Source organism: Prionailurus bengalensis, chromosome A3 (assembly GCF_016509475.1).
Source record: "Prionailurus bengalensis isolate Pbe53 chromosome A3, Fcat_Pben_1.1_paternal_pri, whole genome shotgun sequence".
NCBI classification, from domain to species: Eukaryota; Metazoa; Chordata; class Mammalia; order Carnivora; family Felidae; genus Prionailurus; species Prionailurus bengalensis.
The window spans coordinates 89,112,731-89,133,712 of NC_057354.1; the positions used below are offsets into that span (position 1 = coordinate 89,112,731).

The window sequence follows — 20,982 nt, forward strand, 5'->3', positions numbered from 1 at the left end:
AACGTAGGCATAGGAACAGACCAAGAATTTGGGTTAGGTGCAGGCAGGGAGTAACTACTGGGGTGAAAAGAAAAAATCACTGAATTTTTGTTGTTTCCACGGGGCTGAAGTGCCAAAATTGGAGATTTGAGGGCCAGCTTTCTCCTCAAGACATTTTCTGAATTCTAAAGCTACACAGCAGAGGAAAATAAGGGTCTAAGGCAAAACTTTTGAAAAGCAAAGTAAGATCTTCCCCCAGTCTTACAGTGTTTCACAGAAAAAGATTCACTAGTGGGAGGATTCATGAGAATTTCAGTTGGGAGCTGAAAAATCTTGAGGGAGTGGTAAATTGACACTGACAATCTCCAACCACTTTTTTCCTGTTGGCAACTGTTGATCTGGGTAATCCTCCTTCTTAAGACATTTGCCAAATTCTAAAATTAAAAAAGGCAAGAGGCTGAAAGAGATAAGGTTCCTCTGAAAAATGGAAATATCCATAGTCCTCTTGGTCCTGAAGAGACAGTGATGTGTCAGGCTCTCATTAAAAGCTCTAAAGAACCACATACTAATAACAGGGGCAAACGAAAGGTATGCTGCATCTACAATCCAAGCTTGACCCAGATCTGCGCATGAAGGGAGTAGGTGAGGAGGCTCAAACTATAACCCATCTGCTCATACTACCTACTTAGTAAAAAAAGGGATAAACAGATTTTAGTTGGAAATGTCCTCACCTGGCACCTCTACATGTTTTAAATAAATGCAATGTCTAACATCAACCAAAAATTAACAGAAAGAGACAGGACCATATGACCGAGAACCAAAAAAAGGATCAAAAATAATTCTACCCATATGTACATAAACTACATATTACCATTAATAAACATAAAAAAATAACTTTAAAATTACTAATTAATATGCTAAAGAAAATAGAGAAATGATAGATAAATTAGATTAAAAGATGGAGAATTTCACCAGATATTTAAGGTTATAAAAAAAAAATTAAGTGGATATTCTAGGATTAAAGATACATGCCTGAAATTCTAACTCCTAAGTTTTTCTTCTATTTCTACCATAGCATTCACTATGTGTTTGCACTAATTACTTCAGGTGAAGTTGGGAGGAACAGAAATACACATGATATTAGGGACCATTTTCAACAAAATAAAAAAAACTGCAAAACTCAGTGAGAAAATGATGGAAGAGATCTCTAAATCTCATCAAGGGGCAATAATTATAGTGTGAGTTTTTATATCCCGAAGAGCCTCCTGGCTAGTTAAAACAGAAACAGACATCTTTCACCAAGATAGATTTTAAGAAAATTTTCTTCTATATGATGAGCAAAGTAAGAGCAATTGTCACTTACAGGAAGGTGTGTGAATACAGCAAAAGTGCTTCGTAGAAAGGCAATGAGGTCTACTAGGTAATCACTAGCTTTGTTGCCCAAATCTCCAGTCATCCAGTCATAGTCAGCCAGCTGTAGAAACTGGTCAATCTTCTGGTTTAAATTGGTATAAATTTCTTCTTCAGCTGCATGTCTGGCATCCTGTGAAATATGGAATTTTAAAACTCATTCAGACTTCCAGTATAATCAGAAATTTCTACTTGGAGACATCTCATACTTATATCCACTAAGTAACGGAATTGGGAATATCAAGACTATCACAGTCTCCATTAATTTTTCCTTTTCAAAAGTATAGTAGAGTCTCTTTATTCTGTATCTGCAAGACAAGCTATTGTTTTGCGTCACCAGATAGAGAATCTGTCTTTACTTCCCTCAACTATCTGCGTCCTTTTTTTACTTTCTTACATTTCTTCAAACCTATACTCACTCTCAGGTCTTATTCCCATTTATCTCTTCTAGGACTCCAAGAACCTCCTTTCCTGTAATACCAACCTCTCTAGATCTCCTAGTCTCCTCACATTGCTTATTATAAGTTTCAGCTTCATGCTATAAAAATTCCCAGTAGCTACTACCCTACCTCTCTCGTGTCTTTGTCATCAGGCTCCTTCAAAGATTGGTATACGCCAATGTTTCTTGAAATGTGTTCTAAGGAAGGACAGATCTGAAAAATGCTAACACAACAGCAGAAGAGCTCCTAGATCAAATAAGTTTGAGAAACCATGTTTAAGAGACTCATGATGTACACTAGCATATAAAAGGCTCTAAGAAGTATATGGGACTAATGTTCCAAGAAAAATATTTTCAGGACAAAAGGATGTACTTGCATTAGGGCAATCAGGATTCCAATGCTAACAATCCATCAATATGGATTGGTCCACGGTAACCCAAGACCTCCATCCCACAACATGCAATATTCACTTTTCAGTCTGATCTTACTTGCTCTGTCAAACATTCTCTTCTAGAACTCTGTTCTCCTTTGGCTTTCATGAATGGTTTTCTCCTGGTTTTATTTTTACTTTTCTGGTCTCTAATCCTCTCAATTTCACTGGGTGATTTCATCAATTCCTAGAGCTCACACCAAATCTGTCCCTGTTTTAGAAGGCTATTAATTACTGATTTAATTTCTTCAATGGATATAAGGTTATTCAGATGATCTATTTCTCCTTGTTTGAGTTTTGGTAAACTATGTCTTTCAAAGAATTGATCCATTTCAAGTAGGTTATCAAACTCTGGGTACAGAGTTGTTCATAATATTCCTCTATTATTTTTTTAATGTCCATGGAATCAGTAGTGATAATCCCTCTTTCATTTTTTTTTAAAACTTAAATTCAAGTTAGTTAACATATAGTGTAGTATTGGTTTCAGGAGTAGAATTTACTGATTCCTCACTTACATATAACACCCAGTGCTCATTCCAACAAATGCGCTCCTTAAGGCCCATCACCCATTGAGCCCATCCCCCCACTGCCATCCGTCCAGCAATTAACCCTTTTTCATTTATGATATTAACAACTTGAGTGTTCCCTCTTTTGGTCTTGGTTAGCCTGGCTCAAAGTTTATAATTTTATTGATCTTTCTAAGAACCAGCCTTTGGTTTCATTGATTTTTCTCTTTTGATTTTCTACATCAAAACCATTCATTTCTGCTCTAATTTTTATTCTCTTCTTCTGATTACTTTGGATTTAATTTGCTGTTCTTTTTCTAGCTTAAGATAGAAGCTTAGATTATTTATTTTAAGAAATTTCTTATTTTCTAACACATACAATTAATACTATAAATTTCCTTCTAAGCTCTGCTTAGATGGCACAAATTTTGAAAAGGTGTATTTTATTTTCATTTCATTTGAACTACTTTTTAATTTCTCATGAGACTCTTTCTTTGACCCATGTGTTATTTTGAAGTTTGCTGGTTAATCTGCAAATATTTGGGGATTTTTAAGCTATCTTTCTATTAACTTATTTCCATAGATGAATTCTATGTGGCCTGAGAGCAAGTTTTGTATGATCTCTGTTCTTTAAAATTTGCTAAGATGTGTTTACCAGCCAGAACATGGTCTGTTTTGGTGAATACTCTTATGAGTTTGAGAAGTATGTGTATTCTACTGCTGTTGGATGAACTATTCTACAATTGTCAATTTAATCCAGTTGATTGACAGTACCATTCTGTTAGACTATATTTGGATATTCTCCTCCTCAAGCTATCAATTTCTGGCCCCTGGATTTGTCAATTGCTGATAGATGGGTTTACTAGGACATGTAAGCAGGAAGAGAATGACTTACATAAAATACCTTTTCAGTATCTTTTAAATGCTTATGTATTTTTTTCTCATTTGATTAAAGAAGTGGATAATTTTAAACAATTTTCTAATACTAATCATTCTTGGATTCTTAATGTTACTTTTATTTCTACTTTCTATGTCCTAGATGATATTTGATAGTCTATTATTTATGATTTTTACATCAAAATGGAAATTCAATTGTTCAGATTATTTTTGGGGTTTCTCTGGGTTTTGTTTTTGTTTTTTGAAGATTTTATTTTTTTTTAATGTTTTTATTTATTTTTGAGACAGAGAGAGACAGAGCATGAACAGGGGAGGGGCAGAGAGCGAGGGAGACACAGAATCGGAAGCGGGCTCCACGCTCTGAGCTGTCAGCACAGAGCCGGACGTAGGGCTCAAACTCACGGACTGTGAGATCATGACCTGAGTTGAAGTCGGACACTTAACTGACTGAGCCACCCAGGTGCCCCTCTCTGGTTTTTGAATCATTATTATGGTGACTTTGTGAAAATGAATTGAGATAGTTTCCCCTTTTTCTCTACCAATCTGGAATAGTTTAAATTATACAGAAATTATCTGTTTCATTATCTGTTTCATGAAGACCCAAATGAATTCACAGACAAAATCATATGGATCTTGCCCAAATTTAAGAAGTCTTTAATAACTTTTTCACTTCTTTCATAGTTATTACCTTGAATCACTTTTTATTCTATGTTTTCCTATAGATCCCCAAATTTATTAGCACAGTTACACAAAATAGTCTAGGTATTTAATTTCCTCTGATTGTGAATTTCAAGTAATTGTGATTTGTTTTTTCCTTCCTTCCTTCTTTCTTTTCTCCTTCCCTTCCTTCCTCCCACCCTCCTTTCAATCCATCCATCCTTCTTTTTAATTAGGCAAGGTAAAATGATTATTTTCAAAGTGCAACATATCCTTGCTTGAAGTGTCTCAAAGACCTCAGTAAGATAAAATCCAAATGACGTATCAATACAAAACAAAGTGCTTCACAAGTTGGCATTTAACTACTTCTCTATCTCAGTGCTGCCCTTACTCTACACTGAACATGTCTGATTTTATTTATTCTTTCATCTTTGTACATGAAGTTCCCTCTCCTAAAAATGTCCCTTATTCCCTCCTCATCTTTTGTCCATCTGGATACCTCCTGCTGGTCCCAAGACCCATTCCATCTTGTGCCCTTTCTGGGAAGTCTTCCTTGAAGGTCTCAAACCTAAGATAAGTATCCTCATCCTATTCTTCTAGACCTGTAACTATTAATTTCCCTTGAAGCCCAATCCTCTCACCTTTTCTCTATCTATATTCAATTCCCAGAAGAAAGCCAGCCCCACAGCATTAAATACCATCTTTATACAGAAGGATTCTGAATTTTTATGCCCAGCTCTGACTTTGCCCTGTCAATTTAATATCTCTAGGCAGATGACTACTAGATATCTGAAGCTTAATGTGTCAAAAATGGAAGTCTTGATTCTACTGCCTCTCCCCTGGCCTGTTATTCTTCACTGTTCCCCATCTCAGTGAATACCACCACTATTCATACAGTTTGCTTCATTCAAAAATCTTGGAATTATCCGGACTCCACTCTCTCTTATAACCCCATACCTAGTCTAGCAGTAAAACTTGCCATCTCAACCTTTAAAAATATTTCTCACCACTTTCATCCTACCACTATTGTCCAAAAAAACACCATTATCTCTTACTTAGACCACTGCAAGGACTTCCAAATTGAATTTTCTTCTTCCACTCTTCCTAACCTACAACACATTTATTTTCCACATGGCAACCAGTGTTACCCATTAATATATAAGTCAGATTATCACCACCACTCCCACTTTCTAATGGCCTCACATTTCGTTTCAGAATAAAACCCAAGGTATTTACTACAAGGCCAGAAAACATCTAACTCCCGACCATCTCATTTCTTACCACCTCTACCTCTAATGATAGATGTATCACTGCCAGACTGAATTCCTTGTTATTCCTTGAACACACCTACTTGAATATCTACTATTGTACTGTTCCCTCTGAGTGCAATATTTATCTATCAGAAATCTAAAGGATTCTATTTCTCATTTCAATCAAGTCATTTATTTTTCTTCTTAGTTCTTGTCATCAACTGAGATCAAATGAGATTTTTGTTTGTTTGTTTATCATTATCATCCCCACCACAATATAAACTCTCTAAAGTCAGGAGACCTGTCGATTATGTTTATACCCGTAAATTGCCTGGTACGTAGTAGATGCTTCATAAAAACTTGTAGAATTGACAAGAGACAATGTATTTATTGTATTATTCTGGTAGTTCTCACATAGTTCTTTATAGAAGTTACAGTGTCTGTGCTCCCTGTAGATTACAAACTCTAAATCCAAGGATTAAGTATTATTTCTCTTTCTACCCAAGAGCATACCAGATTGTCACATAGTAGGTACACGAACAATATTTGTGGTGGGGTAAATTAATAAATAGCCTCATTCTATTTTGTAAGAGAGTAAGGAAATTCTTATGAACAAGGAAAGCTAAGAATGCCAGCTTAATTATGTCACACATGGCAGGAACAAGGGGCAATTCTGCAGGAAAATACCTTGAAGACCTTCTGATTATTTTTGCCCCTTTTTCAGCATAAAGGTTTCCATCTGCAAGGGAAAGTTTTCTGGAAACAGTAGCTTAGGAAAATACACAACATGTAGCTGCTATAATTGCTGTGTTTATACTGAGTTCTGGGTTAGTTGGTCTGAAACAGTCCTGGTAAAAATAAACTTTCAATGTGTTTTAAGCAATCAGTGTTTCCAATAAGCACTTGTCAACATGACCTTTAGTGGTCTCCAGAACTTCTCCTTTACTAAGTATTTAACTGGCTACTCAACTCCTATGGCTTCCTGTCTGCCCTTAATTTTCCCTCAGCAATTTTAATGCTGGAACAACAACAAACTACACAAGCCATCCTTTGGGAGGATTTCTGACCATAATTTGAAAAGCCCTTGAAATAAGAAAATTGAGGTGGATTAAGGGAAGAATAGCAGTACATTCTACATATTCCCCATATGAGAGACGAGTATAAATGAACCTCACACTCTAACTCCCTAACTCCCTCTTCTCTGGTGAACATTCAACTACAGTCCCTCCCACATTTTCTTTCCCAAGAAGTCTTGGCTTCCACAGTAAATTAAGTGGAAATATTTTTGATGAAAGTATTGCCCATCCTCCTTAATAATGCTAATATTTAACAGTAATCATAATTTTTATTACACTGTCTAAGGTGATCCTAAGGTTCTTAAAGCTCTTACCATACTCATTTTTGGGTCCTCTTTATCAGATAAATCTTTTCTTCGCTATAAGAGTTTCAACAATAATATAATGAAACATTATTGAAAGTTTGCAAGTAATGATACCAATATAAGACAATGTATAACAGAATTTTTTTTTAGGTAATTTGAAATGAATGACCCATGGTCACATACATACATAAAGAATATTTTGTGAACATCTCTTTTTTTTTTTTTCAGATTTACTGGAGTATCATTGAAAATTTAAAAAAAAAATGTTTTTTGAGAGAGACAGAGGGAGACACAGAATCTGAAGAAGGCTCTATGCTCTGGCTGTCAGCATCAGCCTGACACAGGGCTTGAATTCGTGAACCATAAGATCATGACCAAAGTTAGATGCTTAACCAACTGAGCCACCCAGGTGCCTCAGAAAATAAAATTATATTTAACATGTTCATTATGATGATTTAATATGTGTATATACTGTGAAAGGATTCCCATCATTTAGTTATTAACACACTCATTATCTTAAATATGTATTTATTTATTTATTTTTGGTGAGAACATTTAAGCTATATTCTCTTAGAAAATTTCAATTATACAATACAGTATTATCAACTATAGTTACCATGTTTTACATTAGATCCTCAAATCTTTTTCATCTTACAGCTAAAAATTTATACCCCTTTACCAATTTCTATTTCCTCTACCCGCCTCCCCATGCCCTGGCAACCACTTTTCTCCTCTCTGTTTCTGTGAGTTTGATTTGTTTGTTTGTTTGTTTGTTTGTTTTTAAGATTCCACATAAAAGTGATAGCATGCAGCATCTGTCCTTCTCTGTCTGGTTTATTCCATTTAGCATAATGCCCGTAAGGTCCATCCATGTTGGACAGATGGCAGAATTTCCTCATTTTTCTTGGTTGAATAATGTTCTATCATACGTATGTACCACATTTCCTTTACCTATTCATTCATCCAATGATAAACACTTAGGTTGTTTGCATAGCTTGACTGTTGTGAATAATGCTGCAATAAACAAGGAGGTATAGATATCTCTTCAAGATAATCATTTTTATTTCTTTGGATATATACTCAGAAGTGGGACTGCCAAATCACATGGTAGTTCTATTTTTAATTTCTTGAGTAATCTCCTTACTTTTATCCATTGCGGATATACTGGTTTACATGCCTGACTACAGCACACAAGGGTTCCCTTTTCTCTACCTCCTTGCAGGCATTTGTTCTCTCTTGTCTTTTTGATGCTAGCTATATTAACAGGCATGAGGTAGTATCTCACCAACAGTAATCTTTTCATGTACATATTATTAGCCATTTGTATATCTTCTTTAGAAAAATGTCTATTCAGTTCCTCCGCCCCCTTTTAATTGGATTATTTGGGGTTTTGCTATTGGGGTGTATGAGTAATTTACATATTTTGGATATTTAATGCCTTATCAGCTAATGATGTGGAAGTATTTTCTCTCAATCCATCAGGTGTTTTTGTGTTTTGCCTTTGTGTTCTGTCCTTTGCTGCTCAGAAGCCTTTTAGATTAATGTAGTCCCACTTATTTATTTTTGCTTTTGTCGCCTTTGCTTTGGTATTAAATTTAAAAAATCAGTGCTAAGACCAGTGTCAAGAAGCTAACCCATTGTTTTCTTCTAGATGTTTTGTAAATTCAGATCTTACATTCAAATCCTTAGTTTGAGTTGATTTTTAGATACAGTGTAAACATGGGGGTCCAGTTTCACTCTTTTGCATGTGGCTGTCCATTTATTGAAGAGACTATTCTTTCCTTACTGTGTGTTCCTGTGTTTACAACTTGGTTGTAAATTATTTGACCATATATATACATGAGTTTATTTCTGGTCTGTCTGTTCTGTTCCATTGATCTATGCATATGTGTTTATGCTAATACCATACTATTTTGATTACTAAAACTTTGTAATATTATTCAAAATCAGGACATGTGATGCTTCCAGCTTTGTTCTTCTTTCTCAAGATTGCTTTGGCTATTCAGGTTCTTTCTCATTCCTTTTCTTATAGCACAAAAAGAGATCTTACTAACAATTTCATCTCATAAAATATAATAAGCAGTTATGAATCAAATTTGATTTTTTTGTCTTAAATCTATTCTCAAGGGAAGGTGCCAATAAATAGGGAAAGAGGATAAAAGGATAGGAAAAAGTTGACACCAGTGGACATATATCATGATTTCAATCTACAACTTTGTATCTAATTAATACCAACCTCAAAAGGATGAAACAGATTTGATTCCAAACTAAAATAATCAAATAATAACAATAATAACAAAACCCCAAAACAACAGGTTGGGTTTTATGTCAGAGTCTACCATTGTAGTGTTTAAGATGTTAGACTACTTTTTCTGCTTAATATTTATTTAAAGGTCACAAGGCAATATAAAGGAATTTCTTAAGGCCTTTTTAAATTAAGTCATTCACTCTCCAGAAATTCTCCATCAATCTATTTTCTGCTCTACAAGAGTGTCATTCTTCTCATTTGATCAAACTCAGGATCAAAGCTAGTGCTGTGGCCTTGTGAAATGATTATAAAATTGTTAACTACAATAGTAAGGGGCAGAAATTCCTCACTAAAAAAGTGAAAAAAAATCTGGACACAGAACACAAAGAAGCAAGGACAGCTTATTAAAATAAAATTAATTGATGTTGATTTTAGTTACAACGACTATTAGCTAGACCATCCTTAAGAATTCTTGACTAAAACGAGGGCCAACTGAGGAAACATTTTCAAGTACAAAATACAAGGAAGATTTAGTGGACAGAGATGTAGACATTTTTAAGTCGAAAAGTCCAGAAATTAGCATTGGTATTTGTTTTTCTAAGGAAATTATAAGTACTTATTCTCAAAACCATATTATGAATCATGTTACTAGGCATCCTGGGAGAAACAAAGCCATCTTGGGTAGAATGGCCCAGACTCTGTATCTCGCAGGCAGTTTTACCGTACTATAGAGCCTTCTCACCTTAAAAGTTGTGGTGCCATAGAGCTTGGTGGTGTGGACTGTCTCTGGAAGCACATTAGTGATGTTGGTAATGAATTCTTCCAAGTACTTACAGGACTTCTCCAAGTGTGTCGTATTGATAATAATCTGGACAAGCTAGAAAATAACAAGCACATGTAAGAGTCATTTGACTATTCACCCCACAACGAATACTCAAGAGGAATCTACTGATAGAAGAAAAACAAAAGTCACAATGGCAGCGGCCATCTATATTCTACAAAGGGCTTGTAAGAGCACGGTCTTAGGTTGTACTTCCTCTATGAAGCCTTCCTTGACTTCCCAAAGCATCTTGTATTTCCCCTACTATAAATGCACTTGTCATTCTATTTTAAATGTATATCTTCTGTTTAAGAGATTAGACTAAGAACAAAAACTGCTAGTGTTTAGCACAGTGTCTGGCAATAAATGACTGCTAAATGAATTAAATAAATGAACTCCCACTGAAAGAACAAGAATAACTGAGATGGCAAGAAGTTTCAAAATGAATCATAATGAACACAGAGATGTTGGAATAGACTGCAGTATATTAACAAACTACATTAGTTTCTAGAAGAAATAACATGGACATTACAGTCAGAGAAACAAGTGGATTAACTTCTTTCAAATTAATAATCTGGAGAAAGTTTTTTAACTTCTCTAATGGCTGCTTTTTTATCTGTAAACTGCCAAAAATAATTTCTAACTCACATAGTTACTTTGAGGATTAAGTATCCTTTTGTTAATACTATTTTCCTTTTCTAACAGGAGAGATCCTTAAAAACGACAGTATTGGTAAGATAAAAAGTCATTTATAAATAACTTTGAGAGGAGGATGAGAAAGAATGGCTCTTACTGTCTGTATAGAATTAAAGTTTGTAAAGTTACTTCACAATTCATTTTCTTACACTGTATTCCCAGCGACCTGGAAGAGTAAGTTAAGTGGGCATAATTATTGCTTCTATTTTACTAAACAGAAACAGAATGAAATGATTTTCTCCAGCTCACATAACCTAAATGGAATTAGGACTCAAATCCAAGTCCTCTACCTTCAAATTATGGATTCATCGAAATGACTTCTGATGTTGCCTTTTAGCATAAGCATAAGATGGCGGGGGGAGGTGCACATTTACCATACATTAGGCTAAAATAATAGTTTCTGGGTCTGTCACCAACTAGACCTCGAAATGCTTTGATTCCACTCTTGTAAAAAATAAGTTTAAACTGAAAAACGGAGAGGTACCTATTACTTATTCTAACTATGAAAAGTATTGACATTTTGCAGTCTAAAAGAAATTTGAAAAGAAAATGGAATAGAATCTTTTTTGTCTCTCTTTTCTACATGTTTAACTTTTTGTTTCCACAAGACTGTGTGTGGCGGCAGGGCTGTGGAAGGTAGGGGAAGTTTGGGTGTATAAGGTTATGGATGAACTTAGGTGTACCTTTTAGTCCAGTGAGAGAGTGAGCCGGGGCAGAGTGGGTAGATGACACAAAGGGAAATCAGAACTGAAGATGAAGGTGGGGGGGTAACATACATTTTACAATCAAATGGTACTTCAAAACAATGTTTAAAAGTTGAATTACACCTCAGTAGAAGCCATTGTATTATACTGTGGAATATGACACAAAAATATTAATAGGATTATAATCAGAAAGTACACTCTTATCTCCCCAACAGCAACCAGCACAGGGCTAAAGCACAGTTCATTCTCAAAGAATCCATGTCAAATCATAATGACAATGCTTTCGTAATGGATTGGACTAAGGAAAAAGGTACTCAAGGATCTATTCCCCAAGGATCAGCTGGAAAATGTGAGGGAAATATCTACTTTTGAAACATGAAGACAAAGGGCAGAGACCCAGAGATGCAATTCCAAACAAATGAAATGCTAGGGCAACATTGGGACTCGATCTCTGTATTATTCCCCACAGCCTATCAGACAAGTTCATATTCATCACCCTTCCCTTCATTCTACAGTTTGAATTTGGAGACTCTGATTCTTGGACACAGATATGATCTCCTACAAAATTACCAAAAACATTAGACTTTTAAGCGTAGAGTGCTCTAGGAAAGAAAACCTACCAAAATAAGCAGTTCATCACCCTCTTCCTTTCAACACGTTTCTCCCTCAAAGAAAGGCTAAAATCGTTTAAAAATTTTTAATTGTCTAAATTAAATCACTCTTCTTCCTGAGTGGGAGGGTGGCTACCGGCAAGGTTGTCTTGATGTATAAGTTAGAAAGTCAGAGAGCTAATTTGGAGAACTGAAGAATTTCTATTTTAAAGTCGGCATTACCTAGAGGGAACATATTCCATCTATCAAAAGAAATCCTAATAATAAGGAGGAATCATGTCATGTTATCGAAATAAAAAATAGTGGCAGTCAAAGAGAAAATTGTCCTGTTTTGCAGGATATTGGCAGTTAAAAAAAAAAAAAGGAGGCGGCTTCACTGGGTACAGTAGTAATTTCCCTTGACTTTTTAAAGATCTGTCAACACAAAAGATCACCATGAATTACATCAACTGGCTGTCAGTCACTTTTGAAATGTTTCATTGCCTAGCACAGAATAGACTATTAAAACACTCTATGATTACATTAGATACCATGTCATTTTCAAAAGGAATATTGTCTGTTCATGAGGCCTAAATGATCTCTACTTCTGAATGACAGCTAACCAAAATCTTTACAAGGGCATTTACAAATGTGAAGCCAGATACTTTAGGGGTAATTCTGAACTTAAGGATGAAATGAAGCAATTTCAGATATCAACTTCCATCAGAGTTTGAGCTCCTTTGATATTTTTAACCCCCACTTCCCACTCTCTTCCATAAATATATCACTGTAACTAGCAATCCAAACTGTCCTTAATATTGTTTCAAGGACATGGTATTAGCAATAGATTAAGTATTGGTTATAGCTTATATAAAGCAGAGTTCTCTGAGGATTGCCTGGAAAAAAAAGAAAGAAAACACTATAAAGCAAACAACCACCTCTCACACATGAATGACATGAGTCACTTAGGTTAAAAACCATTAAGAAGCAGAAAATATTTCTGTCTCTCATTCCCGTAGCAGAGACAATGATGAGGAAAGCACAGAGCAGACTGTGGAAGTCACCTGTTACCTTCTCACATCCTCTGTTTCCCAAAGCAGAGAATTCAGGACACTGAAGCTCCACAAGGACTGACCCAAAGCAAGAAAATGAGAAGTCACCCCACCCTCCACACTGCCAACTGTTGGATTGGCAAGAAGATGAAGAACTAAATAGCGGCCTTGGTTCTCATTCGCAAAAATAAACTCGACCTAAGATTTCAAGGAATTTTTTCTCCATTTCACCCAGCAAAGATAAAAAAAGCTGGTTCGACTACCAGTTTTTTACCATCTCCAAAGCAAATACCTAAAATACTGAAGTACTTGGAGCTAGTGGTTCCAAATTCAAAATCTAGTACAAAGCTTATATTTGACAAGACTTACTTACAAAATAAGTGATATTAGCGATATCAGTGCTGTTAACAACAGGGGATGGCAAAGAGTGATATGTGGGAGATATACAACAGGATAGAGCTATATGGTCATCAATTTAAATGATATTAAAAAGAAAGGTGGAGGGGCGCCTGGGTGGCTCAGTCGGTTAAGCGTCGGACTTCGGCTCAGGTCATAATCTCAAGGTTTGGGAGTTCGAGCCACATGTCGGGCTCTCTGCTGACAGCTCAGAGCTTGGATCCTGCTTCCAGTTCTGTGTCTCCACCTCTCTGCCCCTCCCATGCTCATGCTCTGTCTCTCTCTGCCTCTCAATAATAAATAAATGTTAAAAAAGTAAATAAATAAATAAATAAATAAATAAAAGGTGGAATGCAAAGCATTGGTCATTTATTTGGGTCTCCTGGGGCACTGTTATAAATATAATTTAAATATATATATAAATATTCAATGTGGTTTCACCAATAGGAAATCTTAATTTCTTTAACTTAACCATAGGAACCCACCTACCTATCTTTTTTCTTTCTTCTCTTCATCAATTAAGAACTCCTCTGTGCCAAGGAATGAGAATACAGCTGTACATAATTACACACACGACAGACAAGGCCCCTGGCCTTGTGGAGATGACAGTAACCACAAACTCATATAAACATACAGCATAATATCAAGTAGTAATAAGCACGCTGATGGTAGCGCTCAGATAGGTGGTCGAGGAACGGCTCCTTAAGGAAATGACATTTGAGTGGAAACTTAAATAAAGTGAAGTTATATTATTTCTATTATCTACAATAAATACAATTTAATCCAATTTATACATTAAACCTTTCTATCAACTCATTCTTCATAAAGAAGTAAGATGTGTTTTGATTCATCTTAAAATTTTCTTTCAAACGTAACTAATTCTCTGATATTCTGAGATTAATATTAACTGGTGGTTTATTTCCTTCCTCTCCATGGTACTGATGCTTTTAAATTAATGTAGTGCAACAGTAAAGGTTCAGAACAAAGGAAATCTTATTTTAAACGTTATTTCAAATCTTATTTTTAAAAGAAAATTTTGTATTTCAAAACTTGTCTTAAATCTTATTTCCAAACTACTTACTGGTTGTGTGGCCTTAGGCAAAGTTAAGATCTCTCATCATCTTAAAATTGAGATAACAGCATCAATGTCATACCAAAGAAATAATCAATATATTACAAATTATCACATATAAATATTATATAAATGATAAAGTACTGAATGTAATATATACCAAATTCGTGAAAGCTATTATTGATTTGGACTTACTTAACATATCTCCCGTTAAATATGGCTTAAGAAAATCTACAACCACTCTGACTAGTCTCACTTTAATTCCTATCCATTAGCCAGAGTGGGCACTTAATGCTACAAAATAACCACATTATCCAGCACCAACCAATCTCTTTTCCATACCCCCAGATGTACTTTCTCTCTGCTTCAACCCCAACATTTGCTCTGGATCTCTACTTTCAGCTGAAGATCTATCTTTCACTGAGAAAACAGAGCATTTGGAGTATTCCACCACAAAATATGCCCAGCCACCACCATCTGCGTCCACATACACTGAGTCTCATCTGTTACCAGAGATGAACTTTACACCATCTAAAGCCAATCCCTCTGTTTGTGCATTGCAGTCTACATCCTCTCTCCTACTCGAGGGCATTACTCCAAAGATTCCCCCTTTCTCCTACATCGTCAACTTTCTGCTTTCCATTGCAACATTCTCATCAGAAATAACAGGCTATTACATCTCCTGTTAAAAAACCAAACAAGGGGCGCCTGGGTGGCTCAGTCAGTTAAGCGTCCGACTCCAGCTCAGGTCATGATCTCACAGTTTGTGGGTTCAAGCCCCGCATCAGAGTCTGTGCTGAGAGCTTGGAGCCTGGAGCCTGCTTTCGATTCTGTGTCTCCCTCTCTCTCTGCCCTTCGCCCACTCGTGCTCTCTCTTTCTGTCTCAAAAATAAATAAACATTAAAAAAAAAAACCTTTTGCTTAATTCACTTAATTAAGTGAATTAATTACCAATTATCTGCCAATTACCACCTCATTGGCTTACCTTTCTAATAAAATTCCCTGAAAGAGTTGTCTTCTCCTTGCTGTCTCCAAAGTCACTCTTGTCATTCTCACTCTTCTCATACATTAAATTGTGTAATTCAAGTCAACACCTTATTTTAAAATGGTTTTATATTTACAAAATAGTTTCAAAAAGTTCCCAAGTGTGCCACACCCAGTTCTTCCTATTGTTAACATCTTCCATTACTATGGTATATATGCCACAACTAAGCAACCAACATTGGTATATTACTGTTATCTGAGCAACACATTTATTCAGATTTCACTAGTTTCTCCCTAATGTTTTATCTTTTTCAGGATCTCGTCTAAGATACCACATTACATTTAGCTGTCATATCTCCTTAGCCTCTTCTGGTCTGTGACAGTTTCTTAAGACTTTACTTGTTTTTGACGACCCTACAAGTTTTGAGAAGTACTGGTCAGGTATTTTGTAGAATGTCCTTCAGCTTGGGTTTGTTTAATCTTTTTTTCACAGTTAGACTGGGGTCATGGGTTTTGGAAGAAAGATCACAGGTGCCTTCTCATCACATCCTATCAAAGGTACATGCTATCAATATCACTTATCAATGATGATTTTAACCTTGACCACCTGACTGAGGTAGTATCTGCCAGGTTCCTTCACTGTAAAGTAACGTTTTCCCTCCTTCCATACCCTACTTTTTACATGAAGTCATAAGTACAACCTACATACATGCAAGGGGTGGGAGCTAAGTCTCACCTTCTCGAAGGGGTAATATCTATATACATTATTTGAAACTCTTCTGCACAGGACCCATTCTCTTTTCAACCTGCTCCATCAGAAGCCTTCTATAATCATTCTATTAAAAATGATCTTATTGAGGTCACCGACATACTCCAAGTTGCTAAGTCCCATAGTAATTCTTAATTTTCATCTACCCTGATCTATTATCAGTATTTGTCATAACTGACCACTCCCTCCTTCTTGATACACTTTTTTCATTTGGCTTCCAAGACACCATACTCCTGTTACTGTTATTGTTTTGTTTTCCCTCTAATTCTCTAGTGACTCCTTCTCACTCTCCTCTGTGAGTTTCTCTTTCTCCTGACTCCTTAATAATGGAGTGCCCAAGGGTTCAGTCCTTCATCTTCTCTTCTCCATCTTTACAAATTCCTTTAGTAATATTATCCAATCAAGGGGTTATAAACATTATCTATATTCTCCCAATTTTTCATCTCCAGGTCAAACCTCTTTTTCAAATGCCAAACTCATATATACAACCGCTTATTCAATATCACAAACTGTATATGTAATAAACACTACATATTAAATTTCTCCAAAACCAAATTCCCAATATCCTCTACCCCAACACCAGCTCTACCTAAAGTTTTTGCCATCATAGTGCATAGTATATACAACCTTCTATCTGCTCAAATCAAAACATCATGGAGTTATCTTCAACTCCTTCCTCGCTTTCTCTCTCCCTTCAGATCCAATCATCAGAAAAACATGCTGACTCTAAACTCCAAATCTGGTCACCTGTTACTACTTCCATGGCTACCACCCATGTGGCCATCAAATCTCGCTGCATTACTGTCCTAGCTCCCTAACCAGTCTCCCTGTTTACACCCTGCAGTATTGGGGATACCCAATACAACAATGTGATTCCTTTGAAATATGGCACATAGTACCACTAATCAAATTCCTGCAATGATGACTTCCCTGTTCACTCAAAATAAAAACCAAACACTTTACAGTGGCCCTACCACAAGCCCCTGGCACTTTTGTAATCTAATCTCCTGCTTCTCTTCCCCTTTCTCACTCCACTCTAGCCTTCCTAGCTTCCTTATTGTTCCCTGAACTAACCAGGAACTTAAATATCTTTAGACCTTTGCTCTAACCTCTGCCAAGAAATGCTCTTTGCCCTTAAAACAATAACTCAACATCAAGATGCTACTCTTTTTTTTTAATATATGAAATTTATTGTCAAATTGGTTTCCATACAACACCCACTGCTCATCCCAAAAGATGCCCTCTTTAATGCCCATCACCTCCCCTCCCCTCCCTCCCACCCCCCCATCAACCCTGAGTTTGTTCTCAGTTTTTAAGAGTCTCTTATGCTTTGGCTCTCTCCCACTCTAACCTCTTTTTTTTTTTTCCCTTCCCCTCCCCCATGGGTTTCTGTTAAGTTTCTCAGGATCCACATAAGAGTGAAAACATATGGTACCTGTCTTTCTCTGTATGGCTTATTTCACTTAGCATCACACTCTCCAGTTCCATCCATGTTGCTACAAAGGGCCATATTTCATTCTTTCTCATTGCCACGTAGTACTCCATTGTGTATATAAACCACAATTTCTTTATCCATTCATCAGTTGAGGGACATTTAGGCTCTTTCCATAATTTGGCTATTGTTGAGAGTGCTGCTACAAACATTGGGGTACAAGAGCCCCTATGCATCAGTACTCCTGTATCCCTTGGGTAAATTCCTAGCTGGGTCATAGGGTAGGTCTATTTTTAATTTTTTGAGGAACCTCCACACTGTTTTCCAGAGTGGCTGCACCAGTTTGCATTCCCACCAACAGTGCAAGAGGGTTCCCGTTTCTCCACATCCTCGCCAGCATCTATAGTCTCCTGATTTGTTCATTTTGGCCACTCTGACTGGCGTGAGGTGATATCTGAGTGTGGCTTTCATTTGTATTTCCCTGACGAGGAGCGATGTTGAGAAGATGCTACTCTTTTTAATAAGACCAACTTTGAACCTCCACCAGACTCCTGATTTCCTTAACATGGGTTCCTTCCTTTGTCTTCATCAAATTCACTTCCTTCTATCATACTAGAGGATTTACTATTTATTTTGCTGTTATTTATCACGTTTTCTGCCACTAGAATGTAGGCAAGGATCTCTGTTGTTGTTATTCTTGTTGTTGTTCACTTATTTATCCAAACAGCTTAGATCAGTGCCTGTTAAACACAGTAGGTATGCAATAAATATTATAAAGTCAACAAGCAAGTTATTTATCTTAACAGGACATTTGTTGTAATCTTCTAACTTTTCTTGGTTGAAAAAACTTCACCCCATACTAAACTTGACAGTCACTGTTTACCTACCCAGACCTCTTTTTCAACAACACCAGGTAACATACATGGAGTATTTACTACATACTGGGTACTGTTCTAAGTACTTCCTATGTTCATTCAATCCCCACAACAACCCTATGAACTACACGCTCCCAAGAACACATTTATTAAGGGAAGAGAACCTAGGCAGAATTGGAACCCAGGCAGTCTGCTTAAGGACACACACTCTTAACCACTGCTCTGCTGACTTTCTTCCCACAGACCTGGAAGAAGCAACCTGAGGAAACCAGCTAGACCTGCTGACTGAACCGGGACAGTCACGTAAGGTCTGAGAGTGCGAAGCATTCAAGTTACAGTAAGCAAGAACTAAAAGGTAATGTTGAGCGGAGTCAATGTGGGGAAGCCAAGAAGCAAGGACAAAAGCAAGAAAACCAGTGTAGGGAGAGGAAAAGATAAAAGGATAGAGCATATAGACAGAAAAAAGAAGAAATGTGGTAACATAAATTCGAACAAGACAGGCAGACAGACATTAGCTTACAGGAACTCTTAAGACGTGAAGGAACTGTCTGACAACCTGAAATAGGGTTCAATTAGTTTTGTGGTTTTATAATACTTCTACTGCTTGAATGGATATGTGCTCGCTGACACAAAATCATCTCTACCTAAACAATTTCCATAGTACTATGGACTTCTTGTAAAAGCCCCTTTGTTATGATCAAATAATTAAATCAATATGGAAATCAGTACATTATAGTAAAAGTGAATTAAGTTTGGGAAAAAAACAACACAGACTTAGGTCTCGTTTCTGTCATTTTGTTAACTATATGACCTCAGGCAATCTCGCTGAACTTTAATTACGCTTTCTATAAAATAGGAATAATAACACATGCGTAGCCAGCTTCAAATGTCATTGTACTAAATGAGATGGTATTTGTGAATAGACTATGAAGAATACAAACTGTTCGACAAATGTTACCTAGTACGATGATGCGTGCAGATGTGAACTGACGCTAGTTACCTGTAAAGGAGGATATAATGTCTTTCCAAAGGCGAGCAATATAATTATTCTAAGATTTACTGGTTGACGATAAAAATCACTGGGTATGTATTTGTCTGTATGTGTACAAACCACCATAAAAGCCAAAATAAATAAATGTGTGTAGATGTTCCTTCATTCATATGCAAGGATATTGATACTGAAAGTACATTATTACCTAGAAAGATCCAATGACTTAGGAATAATATTTAGCATTCACTGAAATAGTGCCAAGAACTAAAATATAGTTCTTTTGATAAGCTTCTACCGCTTCTTCTGTCCTGACCTGATATGTGCAGGGCCCTTGCAAAGGACAATGGTGTCAGGAAAACTGAAGAACTGAGAAGTTAGGTCTTTCTCTTAAGATGTCACAGTAAATCAATGACATGCACAGTCACAACTAAACTCAAGAGACTTCTGAGGCCAAAGCTGTTTCTATCACACCATGTTCCTTCTAAGCTACCTCTTTAAAATGTTTTAAGAGACTGTTAAATGGCATAAGAAAACCTGTATCAAAAGTTATAATACAGAGATAGTTCAAAAACTAAATAACAGACTTCCTGTCCTACCTGGGATCCACAGAAGGAGAACAGTGCACTGTAACAGAAGGAGGAGGACTTCCTACTTTTCACCCCACTTCATTCCACTTTTCTTTTGCTCAGCCTTCCTGACGATGAAAAGAACCTATTCTCAGACATAAAGATAATACCTAATATTTCTATACCCAGCAACAGAAAGGAAGCTCTGCAAAATGAGGGAACTGTCCTAAATAATGTCAAAGGTAACTTTCTATCATAAAAAAAGTTTGTTATACACAGAACTCAAACACTGCCAAAGTTCCACATTATAATAGTTTAAAATCTTCGCCCAGGGAAAGAAGCTAGCACTCCAAAATCAGAAGGAGATGTTCACCTGGCTTCCAGCTGTCTTTACCTATGAGTCAGATTCATTAACCATTTGCTGAATTTCACCATGATCTCTGACAGTGTATATCTGAAAACGTCAATTTTTCCTAAAGCAACGGACTTCCAAACTACACCACCTCTACAAGTAAAACATATGGCCAACAGCCTTTCCCTTTCCCTGTGAAAAAAAATTCCTCCAAGCTCTCACTTTTGGCAATATAATTTCCATAAAATGGCAGGTCGACTCTCCCATGCAATCCTGGGTTTCCAAGAGAAAGGAAACTTCACATCTTTCTAAATTTTAGGACTCCACGCCAACGTGCCAAATCTTCAGTTTGCCAAGATACTGTTCGCAACACGTGTGTAATATCCCTTCTTGCTTTGTGAGATTCTGTAAGCTTCCACAGAAATGTGACGATCGCCTTTCTCCCACATTTCCTCAATCCCAGATCCCCAGACTCACATGCTGAT

General features: G+C 36.5%; 1 protein-coding gene across 9 annotated transcripts in view; it reads right to left on the reverse strand.

The window, feature by feature from the left end:
• The window catches only part of EXOC6B (exocyst complex component 6B), a 615,219-nt gene that overhangs the window by 252,692 nt on the left and 341,545 nt on the right, over positions 1-20,982 (reverse strand). For all 9 annotated transcript variants that reach the window (XM_043603673.1, XM_043603671.1, XM_043603669.1 and 6 more), the window contains 2 exons: positions 9,941-10,075; positions 1,343-1,522 (listed from right to left, as the gene is read on the reverse strand). In XM_043603673.1, the coding sequence (XP_043459608.1) occupies positions 1,343-1,522; positions 9,941-10,075 (315 nt within the window). The remainder of the gene's footprint in view (positions 1-1,342; positions 1,523-9,940; positions 10,076-20,982) is intronic.